The following is a 21,686-nucleotide window of genomic DNA, read 5'->3' as shown; positions in this document are numbered from 1 at the left end:
TGTCAAGCAATGCTAGGGAGACAAACACACACACACATACATATATATATATATATATATATACATATATACGACGGGCTTCTTTCAGTTTCCGTCTACCATATCCACTCACAAGGCATTGGTCGGCCCGGGGCTATAGCAGAAGACACTTGCCCAAGATGCCACGCAGTGAGACTGAACCCGGAACCTGCGCCTGTTTTATAAATCTCAAAAATTATATTTATCACTGGATAGAATAGTATTTTCTTAACTCTGAAGCATTCAGATTATTCTGTCAAATGTAATTCTTTTATTCTTTTACTTGTTTCAGTCAATTTACTGTAGCCATGCTGGAGCACCGTCTTAGAGGGGTTTTAGTCGAAGAAATTGAACCCAGGACTTATTCTTTGCAAGCGTAGCACTTATTCTATCGATCTCTTTTGGTGAAGCACTAAGTTACAGGGACATAAACACACCAGCATCAGTTGTCAAGAGATGGTCTGGGGGGAGGGCACAAGCACACACATAAATACATACATAAACATTGTATATATGCAAAAGATACCGACAGAATAAGTACTGGGGTCAATTTGTTTAACTAAAGGCAGTGCTCCAGCATGGCTACAGTCGAATGACTGAAACAAGTAAACAAGAGAGTGTGTGTGTGTATATATATACACACATGATGGGCTTCTCTCAGTTTCTTTCAAACAAATCCACTCACAAGGCTTTGGTCAGCCCGAGGTTATAGTAGACATTTGCCCAAGGTGCCACGCAATGGGAATGAACCTGGAACCATGTGATTGAGAAACAAGCTTCTTACCACACAGCCACACCTATACAATGCTTCTTTGTTCACATTGTTTCGAATTAATCAAAGCTAATCACATCACTGAAACCTCAAAGCCACAAGGTTTCAATGATGTGATTAGCTATTTTTAGACTGACACTAAAAGGAGGTGTGAGAGGCTAGATCTGACCAGTCTTAACATAAAACAGCTGAAAAACTTACACAGGACATGGTCACTTTAAATGCTAAAGGGTTAAATCACAGCACAAATTGATGCTTCAAACTGTTAACCTATTTTCCTTTCATTCTGAGACACTATGCATAAATAATTACATTTTCGTTTCTACTCGATAAAACACTATTTTATTCTGGCTTACTAATACCGAGGTACATTGTAAATATCTCATAATAAATTTAAGTCAGTGAAGCATACTACACAATGGAAAAAATCCATCTTTATTGCCTCCACATTAATCACTGACAAAAGAAGCTACAAAGTTGTGTAGCAAAGTGGAACGCAGCAAAATTGATAGCAATGGTGACTTCATTTTTGTTTTATCTTTTGCTTGTTTCAGTCATATGACTGCAGCCATGCTGGAGCACCACCTTGAATGGTTTTAGTCAAACAAATCGAATCCAGACTTTTTTCTTTTTTTGTAAGCCTGGTACTTCTGTTGCTATAAATATCAATTCATAATCTTAATAATATCTAGGAGTGTTATAAAGCACAGGCAGATATTGAAAGAAGCCAAGAAAATATATATTTCAATTTTATTACCAATTCCTCAGAAACTGATACCTTTCATTTTTAAATTAACAACATTGCAAGTAAAGTTCATGGGAGTAAAACTGAGCATTGAAATATTAAAATTCAGATAAAAAAATTTATATTTTAAAATTCAAATAAAAAATATATTGGGTTGGTGCATAATTATTGCAGCCTTTTTTTCAGCAAGCGCGGTTGTATGGTTAAGAAGCTCGTTTCCTAACCACGTGATCTTGGGTTCAGTCCCACTGCACAGCACTTTGGGCAACCAAAGCGTTGTTGAGTGGATTTGATAGATGGAAAGAAGCCAATCGTGTATGTGTGTGCGTGTGTACCCATGTGTCTTTGTATTTGTCACCCCCCATCACTGCTAAATAACCAGTGTTTGTTTATTTACATCCCCATAACTCATCAGTCCAGCAAGAGACCAAAAGAATAATGGGCTTTAAAAAATAATTGGGGGGAGGGGGGTGATTTGTTCGGCTAAACACTTCAAAGTAAAACCCCAGCATGGTTGTGGTCCAATAACTAAAACAAGTGGTAAGATAATGCCATGGATTAGTTCGTGGTGGCTTCAAGCAAACCAGAAAAGATCTGAGGTGAGACTGTTTAGACATGGTTACAAGAGAGCAAAGTCTCAAAAGAATCAATGGTGAAGACAGACACCTCAGCAATCATTTGGCTATTTGTGTTTATAGTGCCACCAAAAGATAGAGACTTTTATTAATTTTGAAACAAATCAAACCTTCTTCTTCACTGCTGTCTTCTGAACTGCTGAAGTCGTCCTCATAATAAGTGTTAGAATCAGATGTACTACTGCTGCTTGTTTCAGATGTCTCTGATCCTTGCTTTTGTCTCTTGAGAGATGAAGCCTGAAATTATATTTTTAATTAATGTAATTTTTTAAAAATTAATACAGTTATTAATTATTCTTTACATGATAAATAAAATATGAAAGGTGAAAAGCATAACTGACATTATGAAATTTAAAACTACTAACCTTTCTAAACGAGACTGTTACCAAGTTGAACAACAAGTCAGTTAAATTGATACAGCATGTTAGCTTGTGCACTCTCTGCCAAGCAGTAAATCCAGCTGTAATGCTGGTTTTCATTTCATCATCTTTCTCCTGAAATTTAAATCAAAGAATTTAGTCTCTTTTATAATGGGGTGGGAGGAGAGAAAGACCCCCTTATCTAACAAAGATATAAGTGAATCAATTCATCAAGAAAAAATAATAAAAATCCTGTATTGACCCTTTAGCATTTAAACTGGCCATATCTGGCCCAAATATTTTAGCTACTCAAACTAGCTAGATCTGGACTTTCACACCTACCCTACACTGTTATTCTCAAAATAAACAACTACATCACTGAAATCTCAAAGCTACAAGGTAATGCATGATAAGTTCAAAACAATGAATAAATACACATCACATTTGACAGAGTAATTGGAATGCTTCTGAAGAGTTTAAATAACATATAGGAAAAGATTCCAGAGAAATAGTCAAATATTCCAAGGGTGACAAGTTCAAATGAAGCTTTATCTTAGAATAAAGTACTCTAAGATAAGTTTGAGAGCCAATAAAATATATTTTGCTTCACCTATGGCTCTTCAGCAACTAAATACTGTTCTTTAGTGCTTGAAAAGTTATGCTTCTTGCACTTGCTTGAAGGGGCTGGGGTCATCCCAGGTTAGTGGTCCCCGAAACATCAATATGCATAGAGCAGACCGGGTCCACCAGTGCTACCCAACACTGGTGGTCCTTGCCAACCCCTCTGCATCCCCTCCAGGGTTTGACCATGTCATGACAAGGAGGGCTTGCATGTTCCATAGATAGAGATGAGCGAGCATTACCATCTGGACCTTTGCTCCTGGTAGGGCCATCGTAGATGGGCCAGTATCCCGAGGAGGTCCCAGACTAATGGTAACCCATAGCACATTGGCTTGTTGCCAAGATAGCAACTCTATCATCCAACTATTCTGCAGAAGACGAACAACCTGCCCAAAAGAACCCTCAACCTGTTATGACACAACCACAAAAAAAAACTGCCCAACATCAGAACAGACCCCTGCATGAAAAAACCACAGGCAAAACAAAATATATTCTGTTGGACTAATAATTATGGATGAAATATTTCATTCCTACAATGTGAAATTCATCCAAAAAAAAAAAAAGCAGTGGTTAATAAAAAATGGAAGAAAGTTTGGATAATTGTAAAAGAGAAGTAAATTTCATTATAAAGGAAGTATAACTAAGTAAACTCATCACAGACCTTGACCACATTCCCTTCAACTTGCAAATCATCAAGTAATTTTGAAAGCAGCTGGATCGCATTTGATGCTAAAGCAACAGACAAAACTCCAAATCCTTGAAAACTGGAAAAATTGAGAAAATAAAGAAAGTATTGACCATAAAATATTTTAAAACCAAATGAATTAAAACACCTTTAAATACCAAAAACTAGAAGTCTTACCTCTTTGCAGAAGCTGGTCGAATATTTTGAGATTCTTTAGAACTTTTTTGAGAATCTTGGCTTTTGGTCCGTGTAGAATCTTTGCGCTCAAGTATGACGTAGAGAGTCAGAGATAAAATGCTCTGTAACCCTTTCAGTAGTAACCAGGCAGCCATCATATGCAAGTTCTGTACCACCTAAAATGACATATTTCACAGAAAAATAAACTCTGCTATAAAATACATTTATAGTCAAGATAGAGATTCACATTTTTGCCTTCTATACGCATAAAATAATGTTTCCTGGCAACCCGGCTCCCCTCCCAGGCTGGTGCAAACTAGCTGCAGATCAACTGAAGATGTGACTGGCAATGGTAAAGGAAAATGTAAAAGCACAATCGGAGCCCTGCATCAATGGTCTTTGACAGTGGAACCAGGCTGAGTATCCATTATAGCCTTGACAGCAGCCAAATGTCAGATGTGGTCAGAGCTGGATCAATGCACCCAGTATGAATGCCACTGAGTACAAGTAAGTACAAGCTTTATTCTCTGAAGAAGCAAAGTGATTCAATTCAGTTTTTAAAAAAACTGAAGTAACGAGTCATGATCCTCAAAACTTGGCATACACCATTTCAGGTTCCCTTAAACTGGAGGTAGATTTAAGCCACACAAGTGTCTTGGGAGCAACACTCCATTTGCAGGCCACACCTGAGCATTGTAGAGCGTCAATAATTGTCAGGGATTGAAAGGTCTTCTGGCCCTGAAGAACGAGGCCAGTCATTGGGAGGCAGTCTAAGCTGTGCTAAGGATGAGCTTTTACCAAGAGAGATCCTAGACTGGTGATAGTGAGACCCAACAATTGAAATGATCAGCAAGGCCCAAGTTGCTCATATTTAGGAGTAGCATGCAATGTTTTCCGATACAAATAGCATTTGTGATTTGTTGTTCATGACAGAGACAAGACTGAATTGTTCTCATTAAAAGAATTTTTTTCAAAGGTCTGTGTGAAAAAAATTGGTGCTGGTTTGGCGATTAGTGTCTTGGTCTTATATGGATGACGTATGTTTGGACATCTCATAGGCAGTTACATACAACAAACAAGAGACCAACTGAGCCCAGAAGCAGGCAATTTCAAGATTTTCATACCAGACATAACTGAAATTTTGCTGATGTCAAAAGCAACAACATAGTTTTCACTGAATTTCTCCAGAGCGAGAGAACGTAGGTGGTGGTGTAAGTCTATGGATTAGCTTTTTTTCTTGTCTTTCACTATCATCATTTAACATCCATTTTCCACGCTAGCATGGGTTGGATAGTTTGACACAAGCTGGCAAACCAGAAAGCTATACCAGGCTCTAGTCTGTTTGGCAAGGTTTCTACAGCTGGATGTGCTTCCTAATACCAACCACTTTACAGAGTGTATCGGGTGCTTCTTATGTGGTGCTATTTATTGCATAAAAATTGCCAGGTCATCTTGATGATTCCCAAGAGTTAAATATATTCTAAGATTAAATCCAACAAAATAAAGTTTTCAACTTACATGTCCACCAGCTCGGGTGGAATTTCTAATCACAGATGAGACGATGTTAACAATTTCAAGCTGTAAAAAATAAATCAGGTTTTCAAAATGAGGAAGTTGAATTATGTGAACAAATATACAAACAATCACTAGTCTAAGATTTTAGTCCAGCTTCATGTACTTTTTTGTAACTACATTATACAAAATGATAATTCCACACTGAACAAAATTTATCAAAATGATCCTTTTATTTATTTATACATATATCTCACAGAATGTTCCGTTATTTTAGCTTTATTACACAACAAACAGGAAATTCAGATTAACATTTTACATAAGTACTAAAATGATTTAATGACATGAAAAGACAGTAGAGGATATGCTATATAACTTCTAAAATAATTTGCAGGCTAAAACAATTACAAGAGCAAAGCTACTTTGAATTGAGTTTTCTTTTTTTTTTAAGAAAAAAAAAACTATTGGATAATTACTTCCAACATCTAAAAATCTTATATACTTTATCAATTTTTTAGCCGTTTTCTATTTACATTTTTAACACCTAAATTACCATTCTAACATATATTCCCAAAAAAATTTTAATGTTTATATGAAGTACCAAAAAACTGCTTTTGGTCAAATGGGTTTATACATATTTTACAATTAGAAAATTAATAAATTTTCTAATGAGCTTAACCAAAACAATTAAGAAATGAAAATTAATAAGCGGTCAATTTACTTCTAAAAGATCTACATCATTTAACCCTTTTAAGACCAACCTGCCTGAAACTGTCTCTGGTTCTTTAGTGCAAATGTCTTGTTTTACAAAAGTTTTGAATTAAGATCTTCCACCAAACCTTAGTCACAATTTATGTTCCTAACACTAGCTTAATGATAACTAAGTTATTTTACTAAATTCTTTATTATATTGAAAGAAACACAGAGCATCTCAACAGAAATATAAGCAACAAAAGGGTTAACGTCCTCTTTCCATGTTGACATGTCCTGGACATTTGACATCAACCAACAAAACAGAAGGGTGCTCTGAGCTCTAGTTTCTGCTTTGGCAGGGTTTGCCATAGCTGGATACCATTTCTAATATCAATCACTTTACAAAGTGTACTGGATGCTTTTCATGGCATCAGTACTAGTGAGGTAGCCAAGTACTTGCAATTAAGTGGGGCCTAGTCTTGCAGGATTTAAAAGGATGATAGAGGAACAGGTGTCTTGCTGAAGGATGAATACATAGCATCCCCAGCTAGAAAGAGAGAGAAATGGTGAGAGCATACCCTCAAGGTACAAGGTGACTATGAGAGAGCATAAGGGAGAGAGGAATGAAATGAGCTTTTCAAAAAGTGCAACAAAATACCAATTTGAAATTTTTATTTTTTTGATTCTAGTTTCTAACTTTTGAAGTTCTCAATATTCTGTCAAACGACAATTTAAAAAAAATTTTTTTTTTATAGAAAAATTTAAACTTCAAATATTTTGTTGAATTCGTTTTTTTTGTAAAACAGGAAATTACTTTTCATTTAAAAAGAAAAGGTGAGTAGGTAGACAAGGACATTAGATGTGTGGGGAAAAAAAAAAAAAAAAAAGACAGATGAGCAGAGATAGGGATTTAAGCAGATGCAGTGAATATCAGTTTTGGGGCAAGGAAGTGAAGGAAGCATTAACTACAGAATGCACTTTTAACAAAATAATAAATATTCCGTGTGATCTCATTGCCGCTATATGTTAACATTTACGCAAAAATGAGGAAAACTTACAGTTTTTTGAACAATGGTCATTCCACAATTGTCCAGTTCTTCATCTTTGTTTGCAGGATTTTTCATTGGAACTGCACTAGCGAGGTTAACGATGGTGTTTGAAATTGCCACAACAATTGAACTATAAAGGCAACCTAAAGTGACTATGGTGATTTTTTCGAGTTGCCGTGGAGTTAATGGCTCCAGCACTGGTAGACTAAAGGCTCGCCACACAATTAGCACATCATTTAGCAGGGATGGATAGCTGAAAAAGATAGCATAAAATCAAAAAGGGTTTCTTTCTTTTTTTATAGTAATTTTTTTTTCAACTCTCTAGCATTTAACCCTTTACTGTTTACTGTTTTACTTGTTTCAGTCATTTGACTGCGGCCATGCTGGAGCACCGCCTTTAGTCGAGCAACTCGACCCCTGGACTTATTCTTTTGTAAGCCCAGTACTTATTCTATCGGTCTCTCTTTTGCTGAACCGCTAAGTAACGGGGACATAAACACACCAGCATCGGTTGTCAAGCAATGCTAGGGGGACAAACACAGACACACAAACACATATATAAATATACATATATACGACGGGCTTCTTTCAGTTTCTGTCTACCAAATTCACTCACAAGGTTTTGGTCGGCCCGAGGCTATAGTAGAAGACACTTGCCCAAGGTGCCACGCAGTGGGACTGAACCCGGAACCATGTGGCTGGTAAACAAGCTACTTACCACACAGCCACTCCTGCGCCTTTAGTATTGACATTATTGAAAGTAATGCTTATTTTTCACCCCCACCTTAGCAAAGACGGAGGTATTGCTTTCGGTCATGTTCGTTTGTTTGTGGACAAGATATCTCAAGAACGGCTGGATGGACTTGAATGGAACTTTCAGAAATGTTTGGCCTCATGACTGGCACAAACTGATTAGATTTTGGGATCGATCTGGTACCAGACAAGGGTTTTGGATTATTTTTCTTGCTTTTTTACTTAATTTTTGAGAGCAGTCAAATATTTAGATTCCCTTGAGCCACATTCATAACAAGATTTGCTAATATCCCAGCAAGCTTCCCATTAACTGATATTAGGTCTTAATTAGGCCTTAGAGGATAAAAACAAAAATTTCAATGCTAGAGTATATTTTACCTTTTATTTCAGTTAATAAGACTGCAGCCATGCTGGGGCACCGCCTTGCAGGATGTTATCAAACAAATCAATTACTGTACTTATTTTTAAAGTTTGGTATTTATTCTATCACTCTCTTTTGCTGAACTACTAAGTTACAGGGACATATAAATAAAGCAATGCTAATTGAGGGGTGGGAAAAGACAAACACACAGGTTTCCATATTCACTTACAAGGGACCGGTTGGCCCAGGGCTATAGTAGAAGAGACTTGCCCAAGGTGCTACACAGGGGTACTGAACCCAAAATCACATGCTTTCAAAGAGTCCTTAACCACACAGACAATATGAAGAAAATATTACAAGCAAGGAATCTCTTATTATAGCAGACTATCATCAAAATAGGTAAAATATTTTCCCTTGGATGTCTCATCATTATCATCATTTAACATCCGTCTTCCATGCTGGCATGGGTTGGACAGTCTGACAGGAGCAGGCAAGCCAGAGAACTGCACAGAGTTCCACTGTCCGTTTTGGCATGGATTTTACAGCCGGATACTCTTCCTGATGCCAACCACTTTACAGAGTGGACTGGGTGCTTTTAACGTGACACCAACACTGGATGTTTAAATAAACCAAATACAAAAGATGTGCACCTACCTATTTCTAGCTGTAAGAGCTTCAGATAATGTGAGAGGTAGGACAAAGGAAGTGCTACTGATAGCCTCCCTACACCGGTGAATATAACGGGCAAGTAGTGGTAGATGAGAGCAAACATCCACAAGTATTTCACTACCATTGAGTTGAAGAAGGTTGGACAGATTTTTTTTGGCAAATAATAGCTGCACTTCTTCCAGAGAATCTGCAACATGGACAATAGTGGTGTCACCATCAGAATTTAGAGTCTCAACGGGAACCTCAGACTTTGAAATGTGACTTGAAAATGGGGTTACTTCCTCAAGGACAGAGGTTAATTGGTCAAAAATATTCTGTCCAAAATCTAGCCTGGGTCTCTTGCTTTCTTTTGGTTCAGGTTCTTCTTCTGAAAGTAAAGAAAGGAAAAATTAAATAATGATTGGAACAAAGCAAGAAGATGTGAAATGGAGATTGAGGTACAATTGAGAGAATTAACCCCAATAAATGACTGGTACTTATTTTATCAAACAGAAAATATTATTATTATTACTACTATCATTAGGTGCGAGGGCGCAGGGCCTAGCAGTTAGGGTGTTGTACTTACAATTGTGAGATCGTGGTTTCAATTCCTAGACTCAGCAAAACACTTCATCTCACATTGCTTTGCAATCGCTTCAACACCTGACACATGGTACACCGTGCACCTGCTCAGACATTAATTTGATGGAGAGTGTAAACTAATGTGCAGCACGAACATTTGATCACTATAAGCAAATCATTTGTGCAGGTCATTCGGCAAAAAGGCTGAACTCTCATCTTCATTGGGAGAGTCCATTATTATTAGGATAGCACATGTCAGGCAAAATGCTCAGCAGCATTTTGTTTTACATTCTGAGTTCAAATTCCTCAGAGGTCTACTTTGCCTTTCATTCTTTTGGGGTTGATGAAATAAGTATCAAAGGAGCACTGGGGGTCAATGTAATCAACTAGACCTCTCCCAGAAAACTTCTAGCCTTGTGCCTATAGTAGGAGGAGATCATGGTTTCAATTCCTAGACCAGGTGTTGTGTTCTTGAGGGAAACTCTTCATCTCATTGCTCTGCAATTACTTCAACACCTAACATGTGGTACACCATGTACTGTAGACTTAATGAAGGGAGTGAGCTAATGTAAGGCATATGCATTTGATCACTAAAAACAAATTATTTGTGTAGGTCGTTCATCAAAAGCTGAACACTCATACGTCGTCTTCAACATCATCATCATTATTAAAGGTAGCAGGCTGGGAAAACCGTTAGCATACTAGACGAAATGCTTAGCGACATTTCATCATTCATTCCGTTCCAAGTGCAAGTTCTGAGGTAGACTTTGTCTTCAATCTTTTTGGATGAACACTGAGATTGAAGTAATCAACTTACCCCTACCCCTAAAATTGCTGGCCTTGTGTCAAAATTTGAAACCATTATCATTTTTATTGCTATGGCAGCAAGCTGGCAGAATCATTAGGCAAAATTTTAAAGAATAGTAATTATTATTATCATTATCTTGATGTTGTATCTCAAAAACTTATCTTTATCATTTCCCATGCTGGCATGGGTTGGACAGTTTAACAGGAGATGGCAAGCCGGAGAGCTGCACCAGGCTCAAATTGTCTGTTTTGGCAAGGTTTCTATGGCTGGATGCCTTTCCTAATGCCAGCTGCTTTACAGAGTGTACTGGGTGCTTTTTACATGGCACCATCATGGGTGCATTTTACGTGAAACCAGCACAAGTGCTTTTACATGGAACCAGTGACCTAATGTGCAGCACTAACATTCAATGACGATAAATCATCTGCACAGGTTGTCCCAACATAGATGCTTTTTACGGGGGACCAGCATGGGTGCCTTTTACGTGGGACTAGCCTGGGTGCTTTTTATGTAGAACCAGCACAGGTGCTTTTTACATGGCACCAATATTTGTGACACTTTGTAACACTTAAAATCACCTCTTAATCTACATTATTTACTGCTGGAAAGAAAATAGATAATTTAATGTAACAGAAATGATTAAGGAATATTTCTTCTTTGTAAATGTGATATAGGGTAATAATATAAGCAAGAATCATTGAGAAACCTAAATAAGAACTCTATTCAGATGACTTAAGAATAAGAAATAAAAATGATGGTATATTTCTTATTCAAATGCTTTGAGATGAAAAACTACTCAAAACAATAACTACCAAAAAATTTAATAATTTTGGAGATAAACAGATGTACAAACCTGAAGAAGATTCTGTGATGTGTTCAGGGGTTGTTGCTGACTTGAGAAGTGCTGTGAATGTCACAATGTCTTGTTTGAGGAGGCTACCTGTGCCTTCACACAAACCTTTGATTAAGATCATTATATATTTCTGGAATAGAACAAAATATTAAATATAGCGATTTATTTATTCTTTTATCTTTCCACTTTTAATTTTGAAAAAATTAAATATTCTAAATGTTTCTAAGATTCATAGATTAATCGAGTTTACTGTATTTCTTACACCTTTTAAATTTCATCAAATTAAAAAGGTCTTCATATGTATATAGAAATGTTACATTCACAAATAATGGTAAAACAGAACTGTTAATAGAGTGATTGTGCAATTCACCAAAGAGGGGAAGGCGTCCACATCACATTGCCCAGATTAACCAGTCCTCCGACAGGACCCTTCTCTTTCTTAAGAGAAGTGTGGAGGATAATCCTCATTCCAAGGCCTCTGACAGCAGAATACGATGTCAGTCCCAGAACAGCTGTCAAGTATCTCCACAAACTTAGCAGCCAATATCAAGCGGAGAAAAGATTGGGCCAGTGAGATGGTGGAGAAGCCACTAGCATTTGGGACACTGTCATATTCTCCACTGAGTCTAGATTTGCTGTATTTTCTGACCAGTGGTCGAGTGTGGGTCTGGAGACTCTCTGACCAAGAATTTGATGTGAAAAGATTACAGCCAACAATGAAACATGGCAGCTATTCTGTGATGGTCTGGGGTGCAATTTGGAGCAATAGTCTATGAGAGCTGGTACAGTGTGAGGGGAACAAACTCTGATAAGAAAGGACTCCTTCTAATCTTCTCCAGTGGTGAAATGATTAAAGAAGACTATTTATAGAAGATGAGGATCCTTGTCACATGGCTAAAACGACCCAAGATTTGTTGGATGAGAATGGCATTAAAAAGCTTCAATTGCCAAGCCAGTCACCAGATATGAACCCAACTGAACACCTCTTAGGCATAATGGACAGGACACTTCATTAAAAGAACAAGCATCTTCAAAGCCAGATCTTTTGAGATTACTGTATGAAATTTGGCAAGAAATCCCTCAAAAGAATATTCGTCATCTGATCATTAACATACCTACTCCTGCACTCTTAGCAATGCCCTACCACCCAATTTATATTCTCCTCTCATACACCTTGAGAGAATGCTCTGGCACACTGCCACCATCTCTCACTCTTGTTCTCTTCCACTCTCTCCTCCTCCCCTCTCTCTCTCTTCAACTGTGGTAATCATGTATCTCCTCTGCAGCAAGACAACTGTTTTTGTCACTCTGTCATACTCTCATCACTTGGCACAAAACCACCTCCTCCAGTACTTCACCCATCTCAAAAGATCTTCATCTTGCAAGTTCGTTGGTGACCTCACCAGTTCTGGTGATATGTAAAAAAAACATCCAGTCCACTGTAAAATGACTGGCATTTGGAAGGTGTCCGGTCATAAAAACCATGCTGAAATAGACCTCACCAGTACTGAAGCCACATGAAAAACACACAATCCACTCTGTAAAGTGGCATCCATCTGTAAAAGCCATGCCAAAACAGACAGTGCAACTTAGTGCAGTCCTCTGACTTGCCAGCTCCAGTTAAACTGTCCAACCCATACCAGCAGAGAAAACAGACTTTAAATGATGATGACACACTCAGAGACGTAAGTACAGTCATGGGTATGTAGACATGGAGTTTGTTCCTTACAATGTTGAGTTCTGTCTCACTATGTGGGTATCGTCTTTGCCCTCAGACTGACCAATACTCTGGCAGTGAAATTAACAGAAAGAAACTTGATGGAAACGTGCCACATGTGTGCACATGCACACACGAATGTTTACATTCTGCATCTTCACATGAAAGTGCTAAGCAAAAAAAAAACGTAATATTTTGTTAGTATTTCCTGTTATTTTGTTCTAATATTGCTCTACAATTCTGTAAACAAATGGAATGAAAAATTCATGTCTCAGAAAACAAATAACAGGAAAAGGTATCCAGCTGTAAAACAATACCTAAAATATGTATTCATCCAACCCATGCTAGCATGGTAAAATGGATGTAAAACCAATGAATGATACAAACACACATACACAAAGGAAGAGTTCAATTAATTTTTAAAAAGATAACATAAATACATACACACACACACACATGCATATCTACATATACATGTGTGTGTGTGTGTGCATAAGTATATGTGTGCACATATACACGTGTATGTATGTCTCTTCTTTCACTCATTAGACTGCAGCCATGCTGGGTCACCACCTTGAGGGATTTAGTCAAACAAATGGATCCCAATACTTATTTTTTTTTAATCTGAGACTTATGTTATTTGTCTCTTTAGCCAAACCACTAAGTTAAAGGGATGTAAACAAACCAACACCGGTTGTCAAGTAATGGAGGGACAAATGCAAACATATTCCTTTCTGTCTCTTTATATCTAATTGTCCTTGAATGTTTGAGGATCTGGGAAAACAGTGGTCTACATGAGCAATAATATTTAATTTGCGTAGCTCATAATGTGTAAGAGCAGTTTGCAGGCAAACTGCTCCTGCAAACCTTTTTAATTACTGAACTGGGCCCCCTCACCCAGCCAGTTCCATACTAGCTCTTTCCACCCCATCCACAACCTTATAGGTCTAGTGAGATTGACTACATTCTTAACAGGAGCCAGGACAGACAGATACTCATAAATGCAAAGTCCTTCCCAGGTGTGAAGAATGTATTGCCCAACATAGGTTAGTCATTAGTGACTTCAGACTTAGGGTAAGAAAGACCCAGAGAGGAAAACCAGCTTGGGAAAAGATCTGGAAACTCAAAGATCCATTGAACAGTCAATGATTTAGAGAGGTTTTAACTGAAGCATTTGACACAGAGGAAGAGATAGAGGCTTATAACAGAGGACAACTGGAAGATTTTAAGGAACAACCTACTGAAGACTGCAGACCAAGGATGATATAGTGGTGGAACAGTGATGCAGAAAGAGATATAAAAGCAAAGAAACAGGCTTGGAAAGACTGGAAGCATAAGAGTAGCAGAGAACTGAAACAGGTGGCTGGGAAGAGAAGCCAGGTATGTGTAACAAGAGGCAGAAAGGAAGAGGTTTGCCAAATCTTCTGGAAAGAGGGAAGTGTATCAGGATGGATGATGGTACACTTGCACTTAGGGGACATGGAAGAGCTACTAAATACGGAGAATGCGTAAGAAAAGAAATCTTTCTAATGTGGACCCAACAAAAGGACCAGCTATCCTTGCTGAGAGCAGTATGATAAAAAAAAAAAAAATTAAAAATATGAAGGGAAAACCTCTGGTCCATCAGAAATTACCACCAAGATGCTTAACCCTTTAGCATTTAAACAGGCCATATCCGGCCAAAAGTAGTCTGCCTGTTTTATGTTCAAACTGGCCAGATCTGGTCTCTCACACCAACCCTACAATATCGCTTTAAAAATGAACAGCTACCTCATCAAAATCTCATAGCTACAAGATAATGCATGATTAATTCAAAACAATGTGGATAAAAAAGCATTAATTTTGGCAGAATAATGTGAACACTAAAGGGTTAAAATATCTGGCAGTGGGGGATACAGCCTAATCACCTGTATAGATAATCAGGTTGACCAAAAAGGTATCATAGCCAAAGACTGGTGCAGCAGCATTATAATGAACTGTTACAAAGGTAAAGGAAATGCTTTAGACAGAAGTAACAACAGAAGTATCAAATTACTGGACCAGATCCTGAAGTTTACAGAAAAAGCTATAGCTCAACTAACTAGGAAGAGAGTTAGCCTAGATAAGATGCAGTTTGGTTTTGTGCCAGAGAGAAGCAGTACTGATGCTATCCACCTGGGAAGGCAACTGCAAAAGAATTTAGCCAAAAATAAAATGCTCTACTTGGTTTATGTTGGCATGGGAAAGCTTTTAGCAGCATCCCTTGCTACCTCATCTGGTTGTTGCTGTGGAAGCTGGGGGTAGATAATTATTTCTTTACTGCCCACAAGGGGCTACACACAGAGGGGACAAACAAGGACAGACAAACAGATTAAGTCGAGTACATCGACCCCAGTGTGTGACTGGTACTTATTTAATCGACCCCGAAAGGATGAAACACAAAGTCGACCTCGGCGGAATTTGAACTCAGAACGTAGCGGCAGAAGACGAAATACCGCTAAGCATTTCGCCCGGCGTGCAAACGTTTCAGCCAGCTCGCCACTGGGGGTAGATAATGGTTGGTAAAAGCTGTCCAAGGTACGTTCTGGGGTGCTGACAATAAGGTGAAAGTTAACTATAGCAACAAATTAAGTGTGCATGTAGGAATTCCCCAAGGCTTGGTTCCCAGTTCCCTCATTTATCATAGTCCTCCAGGTAATAACAGAGAAGTTTAAGACTGGTGGTTTCCCATGGGAACTCGTTCAATGTTGATGACCATGTTCTTATGACAAACTATAGTAAAATTAGAAAAAAATTCCAGCTTTTAGAAATAAAGCTGGAATCGAAGTTAACTTAGAAAATACTCCTAAGTTTTAGTAAACAGGAAAGCAGACAAATCACTAATCCCTGCAGAAAAATGGCCCTTCTTGTAATGTAGAAATTTCATACGGTGTATCCAGTGCAAACTGTGGAAACACACGAGTGCCACTGGAAGGTTAACAGATAAAGTAGACTTGGTGTGTGGCAGATGCACAGGAGCAATGAACACTAAGAACACACAGGAAATAGATTCCTTCAAATATCCAACAGAAAATGATTGGTAATTTGTTTTGCTCAAGAAACCCATCCAAGAGAAAATGAGGCCCTAAAAGCATATCATTTGTGTTTATGCACCCTATCTCTTCTTGATGTCTCTCTCCCCAACAACACATTTTCCTAACACTCACATCTCCACCCCATCACTCAACTGACCAAACCACTATTCATTGAGCTGCTGAAATTATGAGAGCAAAACTGCACAAATTTCTTCCCCCTTCATTCATGCTCCCTAAAATCACTTCCTTTGTCTCCCACATTCGTAGTATCATTTCTTACCATCTGATTTCCCATGGAACTCCCATTTTCCTCCTGTATATTCCCCCCCTCATTTCGCCAATGGCAACTCCCACACCATCTATTTCTCTCTCACCACTTCCACTCCTATGAACCTCTGACCCTGACCCTTGCATTGGGCATACCTCATATCCCACCCACACACACTTATCATCTATGCTGCTACCTATTAACTCCTCCCCCCAAAACCCCCTGGTATTCACGATGTCAATCCATCAGCCACTTTCCTTTCACACTCTTGCAAACTTGCTTCCTGACCCACTCACCCTATCCAATCCTCTTTGCCCCCAGTTCTCTGATATTCACCTCTCTGTTACTTGAGGGTATGACCTGACATCTCATCATTACCTTCTTCCAAAGCCCCTCTATTTTACTTCTTATCACCAGGAATTAAGTCACCTCCCTCACTAATATAATCCCCCGGTTGCGAATTACTTTGCAACCTCACTAGTGGTAGTGCCGTACAGTACCCAGTACACTCTGTGAAGCAGACAGTATTAGGGAGGGCATCCAAAAGTAGCAACCACTACTAAAACAGATATTAGAGCTTGGTACAGTCTTCTGGCTTACCAAACTATGCCAGTATGGAAAACAGAACATTAAATGATTACACACACACACACACGCACACACACACACAATACCTGTGTGTGTGCATGTGCCTTTTATCTTTTATTTATTTCAGTCATTAGACAGTGGCTATGCTGGGGCACCACCTTCAAGAATTTTTATCTTTTTTCTTTGTTAGTCGAATGGATTGATGCCAGTACTTATGTGTTTTATAAAGCCTGTACTTATTCTATCATCCCTTTTGCTGAACTGCTAAGTTACAGGGATGTAAACACACCAACACCAGTTGTCAAGCAGTGGTGGGACACACACACACACACACACACACATACATACATACAACAGGCTTCTTTCAGTTTCTGTTTACCAAATCCACTCACAAGGCTTTGGCTAGCCTGAAGCTATAGTAGAAGACACTTGCTCAAGGTACCACACACTGGACTGAACCTGGAACCATATGATTGAGAAGCCTACACACACACACATACATAGTCCAACTCACACCAGTACAGAAGACAAGTGTTAAAAGATGACATACATGCAAGCACACGCACGCACGCACACACACACACACAAACTTAAGGCACAGTGAAACCAAACTGGAAAAGCATAGAGTTGAGAAGCAAACTTTGTCCACTCTTCAAAAACATTTCGTTTCAGTCCAATACTACTATTTTGTATATGCATATCTGCTCCATCTACACACACAAAATCATGAATAGCTTATCTAAGGTATCTTAATTTCTTTATTTCAAATTTTTCTAACATACAGATTTTTATTTGCATTCTTGCACCTGACCAAAAAAAAAAAAAAAAAGTTTAAAAAAATGCAAATTGCATCAAATCTTACCTGTGAAATAGTACAATTCGTACTGTGTTTTTGTAATCTGTTCACAAGGAAAGCCAATAAAACTTTTGTCGCAGATATGACACATGGTAAATTAACCTTTGTAACTGAAATAAAAAAAAAAACCATGGAAAAGATTTTTCGTATTTTCATAAGACAAGATTTGTTAATATGAAATGTTTACTCAATTTAAAAACAAAAACCCCAACAAATAGAGGCTAAAAATACATCTCTCCAACTGTCTACCATTGTGTAAGTGAATGACAAGAGGCGGAATGGTGACCTTGTTTGAACAAATGACTGTAAAATATTATGTTGAACGATTCATATTATGAATGACGCAGCATAATATTCTATAGTCATTTGTATACATAAAGGTGTGTGTGTGTGTGTGTGTGTGTGTGTTAGTTAGTTAGTTAATTTGGCTCAAAAGCAAATAGCAAGGCCATGTAGGGGGACATGGAGTTAAGTACAGGGTGGTGTTCATGTAAAGAGTTCAGGCCACTTGAGGTCCAGGGAGGCTTTGAACAAAGCGGTCGTCGGCATCTTCACCATCTCGTCTGGCAGCTTGTTCTACGGATCCGCAACCCGGACAGAGAAAGCTCCTCTCCTTCGATTGAGATAAAATCGTCACAGGTAGAGCTTTTCGGAATGACCCCGCAGCCGACGCTCTGGAGCAGGAGTGAAGAACAGCTCTTTCGAGAGGTTACACTTTCCGCTTATGATGTTGTGGGCGAGAATGAGATCACCACGGCGGCGGCGTTTTTCAAGAGAATAAAGGTCGAGCGTCCTCAGCCTTTCTTCGTAGGACAAATTTTTGAGACCATGAACCATGCGGGTAGCCAGCTTCTGGACTCTTTCGAGATGCTGTATGTCTTTGAGGAGATAAGGAGAAGAGGCTTGAATCCCATACTCCAATATGGGTCTCACCAGCGTGACATAGAGTGGTAGGAATATGGCTGCTGTGAGCATTCCGAATGACTGATCATTTAAAGTAGAGGGAACTTATGGCAGGGGAAGACCTAGGAAGACATGGGATGAAGTGGTGAAGGCTGATCTCACAACTTTGAACTTCACATAGAAGTTGACAAAGGATCTGTCCACCTCAGTGAAACTGAGATTCTGGTGTGTGTGTGTGTGTGTACACGTGCACACATGTATGCAATTGGGCCGCTCACCCAATTTCCTTCTCAAAACATCACTTGACACTTATCCAAGATACAGCTCAGTGGAACTTAAGTGAAACTGCGTAGCTGCAAAGTAAACGTCTTATGTGGTCATGCCTGATTAAACACGTATAAAAAAAAAACTCTAACAAAAAGATTATTCTAACCCGAACAAGGAACATGGTCTCTATGATGATGATGATTTATATATAACTATTGCATGATGTTAAGACAAGGAGACAAAAGCACTTGTATGCATACTCATACACACAGAACCTTCATTCAGTTTCGGCTTAATGAATCCAAAGGTGTGCTTAGCTCAAAGCTACAGATGCAGACACTTGTTTAAGGTACCATGCAGTGAGGCTGAACTTGAAACCACATGGTTTGGAAGTGAACTTCTCTTAATGTTCACTGACAGCCCAACAGGCAACATCTTGCTGCTGTAGAAATCTTCATAAAACTTAAGCAATGTTAGTAAAATAATGTTTAATCAAAAGCAACTGGTTCTATAAATAAATCAAGAATTTTCTTTCTCTCGAGATGTTAAAATTATCAGGGAAAAAAAAACAAAAAGTTTTAATTTTACTTTAGACAAACAGTAAGTTACTGTTTAACCCTTTTGTTACCAACCCGGCTGAAATCGGCTCTGGCTCTGTTGTACAAATGTCTTGTTTTCTTAAGGTTTCAATTAAAATCTTCCACCAAACCTTAGTCACAATTTATGTTCCTAATACAAGCTGAATGATAACTAAGTTATTTTACTAAATTCTTTGTTGTATTTAAAGTAATTAAAAGAAACACAGAACATCTCAAAATAAATACAGTGACGAAAGGGTTAACTCAAGACAGTGCAGATCAAGAAACCCTACAGCATGGTAGTGATCTGTAGAACAGCTGTAATCTGCAGTACCAATGCTCAAGATATACTTTGCTATTCCTTCCCGAGGACATCACTGCCACCGACGTGCAGTGACTGAACCCATGGGATGCAATGTAGCATTGTGGGAATGTTACATTTTTTTATTCAGTAAATCTGTTGCCCAAAGGCTCTAGATTCTGGTGGTAGCCACACCTGAGGAAGTAATATTATAACAAGTCGGGGCAGCGCTGGCAACGGCCACGTTCGGATGGTTCTCCGATGGCATGTAAGAGAACCATCTGAACGTGGCCGTTGCCATGCCACCCCAACTGGCCTCCGTGCCGGTAGCACGTAAAATGCACCATCCAATCATGGCCGTTGCCAGCTTCGTCTGGCCCCCGTGCTGGTGGCACGTAAAAAGCACCATCCAATCATGGCCGTTTGCCAGCCTCGTCTGGCACCTGTGCAGGTGGCACGTAAAAAGCACCCACTACACTCACGGAGTGGTTGGCGTTAGGAAGGGCATCCAGCCGTAGAAACACTGCCAAATCGGACTGGGCCTGGCGCAGCCTTCTGGCTTCCCATACCCCAGTTGAACCGTCCAACCCATGCTAGCATGGAAAACAGACGTTAAACGATGATGATGATGATGAAGAAAAAACATCTTACTACAACTTAGAGATGAGATTTCAGAACCCTTGTCAACAAAGAGATGCAGCATGTAACCACCCAGCTTATGAAAGATAACTGGCACTAATGCCACCCAACTTTACAACAGACATGAAAGCAATAAATTTTGTTAAATGACTAAACTGGTGGATGTATGCACTCTTTTTATATGAATGTATTGGTGTGTACCATAAACATAGGACCACAAGAGGTAGCAAGACACGAAGACCTGTCTAACTCGGGCTGGTAAGTAAGAACGGGAATTAAACAACAATTGTAAGGAGTTACTTACCGGAACCTGCATTTGCTCCCAAATAGTGAGCTGATAAGGCGACAAATGTTGAGTAAAAAGATTCATATTCTTCTGCATGATGGAGGATTTCATCTTCACTGGAAAAAAGAAAAAAGAATTTTTTTTTTTTTAAACAAGCCAAAACTTATAAATTTATTGTGGAAAATTAAACACAATTCAAATATTGACCATAGTCAAAGGTTATTCAAACACAAGTCAAATGAGACAAAACTTCAAAGCTGTTCTGTAACCTGACAATGATTGACAGTTAAGAAAGTAAAATAAAATTGGCCTTTGATACAATAAAAGCCTGAAGTATTTCTGACATGCACTGAGACAACTCTACAAGGGTGGCCTGAAAAGTTCATAAGTTCACTATGAAATGGTGATGCTAAAGCAGTGAAATTGTGCATGCATTAATTTCAAGTGAAGGCGCGTGGCTTAGTGGTTAGGGCATTCGGCTCACGATTGTAAGGTCATGAGTTCGATTCCCGGCGACGCGTTGTGTCCTTGAGCAAGACACTTTATTTCACGTTGCTCCAGTCCACTCAGCTGGCAAAAATGAGTTGTACTTGCATTTCAAAGGGCCGGCCTTGTCACACTCTGTGTCACGCTGAATCTCCCCGAGAACTACGTTAGGGGTACACGTGTCTGTGGATTGCTCAGCCACTTGCACGTTAATTTCACGAGCAGGCTGTTCCGTTGATCATATCAGCGGGGACCCTCGTCGTCGTAACTGACGGAGTGCTCCTATATATGCATTAATTTCAACTCATAAATAACTGCAGTGTTTCTTTCCAAGTAAGCTGACTGTTCAAAGATGACTTCAACGGTAACTAGTGGTGACTACTCTTGACAATGGACAAAATTTGGCATTGTGATATTATCAAGTACCTGCATGTTCTAGTGGCTAGTGTGCTGAGCCTCACAAACATAAAGGT

The 21,686-nt window shown here is 38.8% G+C and overlaps 1 protein-coding gene across 12 annotated transcripts in view; it reads right to left on the bottom strand.

Moving 5' to 3' along the window:
• The window catches only part of LOC115223172 (E3 ubiquitin-protein ligase UBR4), a 197,368-nt gene that overhangs the window by 160,743 nt on the left and 14,939 nt on the right, over positions 1-21,686 (bottom strand). For all 12 annotated transcript variants that reach the window (XM_036512184.1, XM_036512187.1, XM_036512188.1 and 9 more), the window contains exons 2-11: positions 20,746-20,843; positions 17,760-17,863; positions 11,272-11,401; positions 9,035-9,416; positions 7,276-7,519; positions 5,531-5,590; positions 4,013-4,188; positions 3,812-3,914; positions 2,536-2,664; positions 2,281-2,407 (exon numbers count right to left, since the gene is read on the bottom strand). In XM_036512184.1, coding sequence (XP_036368077.1) covers positions 2,281-2,407; positions 2,536-2,664; positions 3,812-3,914; positions 4,013-4,188; positions 5,531-5,590; positions 7,276-7,519; positions 9,035-9,416; positions 11,272-11,401; positions 17,760-17,863; positions 20,746-20,843 — 1,553 coding nt within the window. The remainder of the gene's footprint in view (positions 1-2,280; positions 2,408-2,535; positions 2,665-3,811; positions 3,915-4,012; positions 4,189-5,530; positions 5,591-7,275; positions 7,520-9,034; positions 9,417-11,271; positions 11,402-17,759; positions 17,864-20,745; positions 20,844-21,686) is intronic.

Source organism: Octopus sinensis, linkage group LG22, assembly GCF_006345805.1.
Source record: "Octopus sinensis linkage group LG22, ASM634580v1, whole genome shotgun sequence".
Taxonomy (NCBI): domain Eukaryota; kingdom Metazoa; phylum Mollusca; class Cephalopoda; order Octopoda; family Octopodidae; genus Octopus; species Octopus sinensis.
The sequence above is the reverse complement of the archived record's forward strand: the minus strand, read 5'-3'. Positions and strand labels throughout refer to the sequence as shown.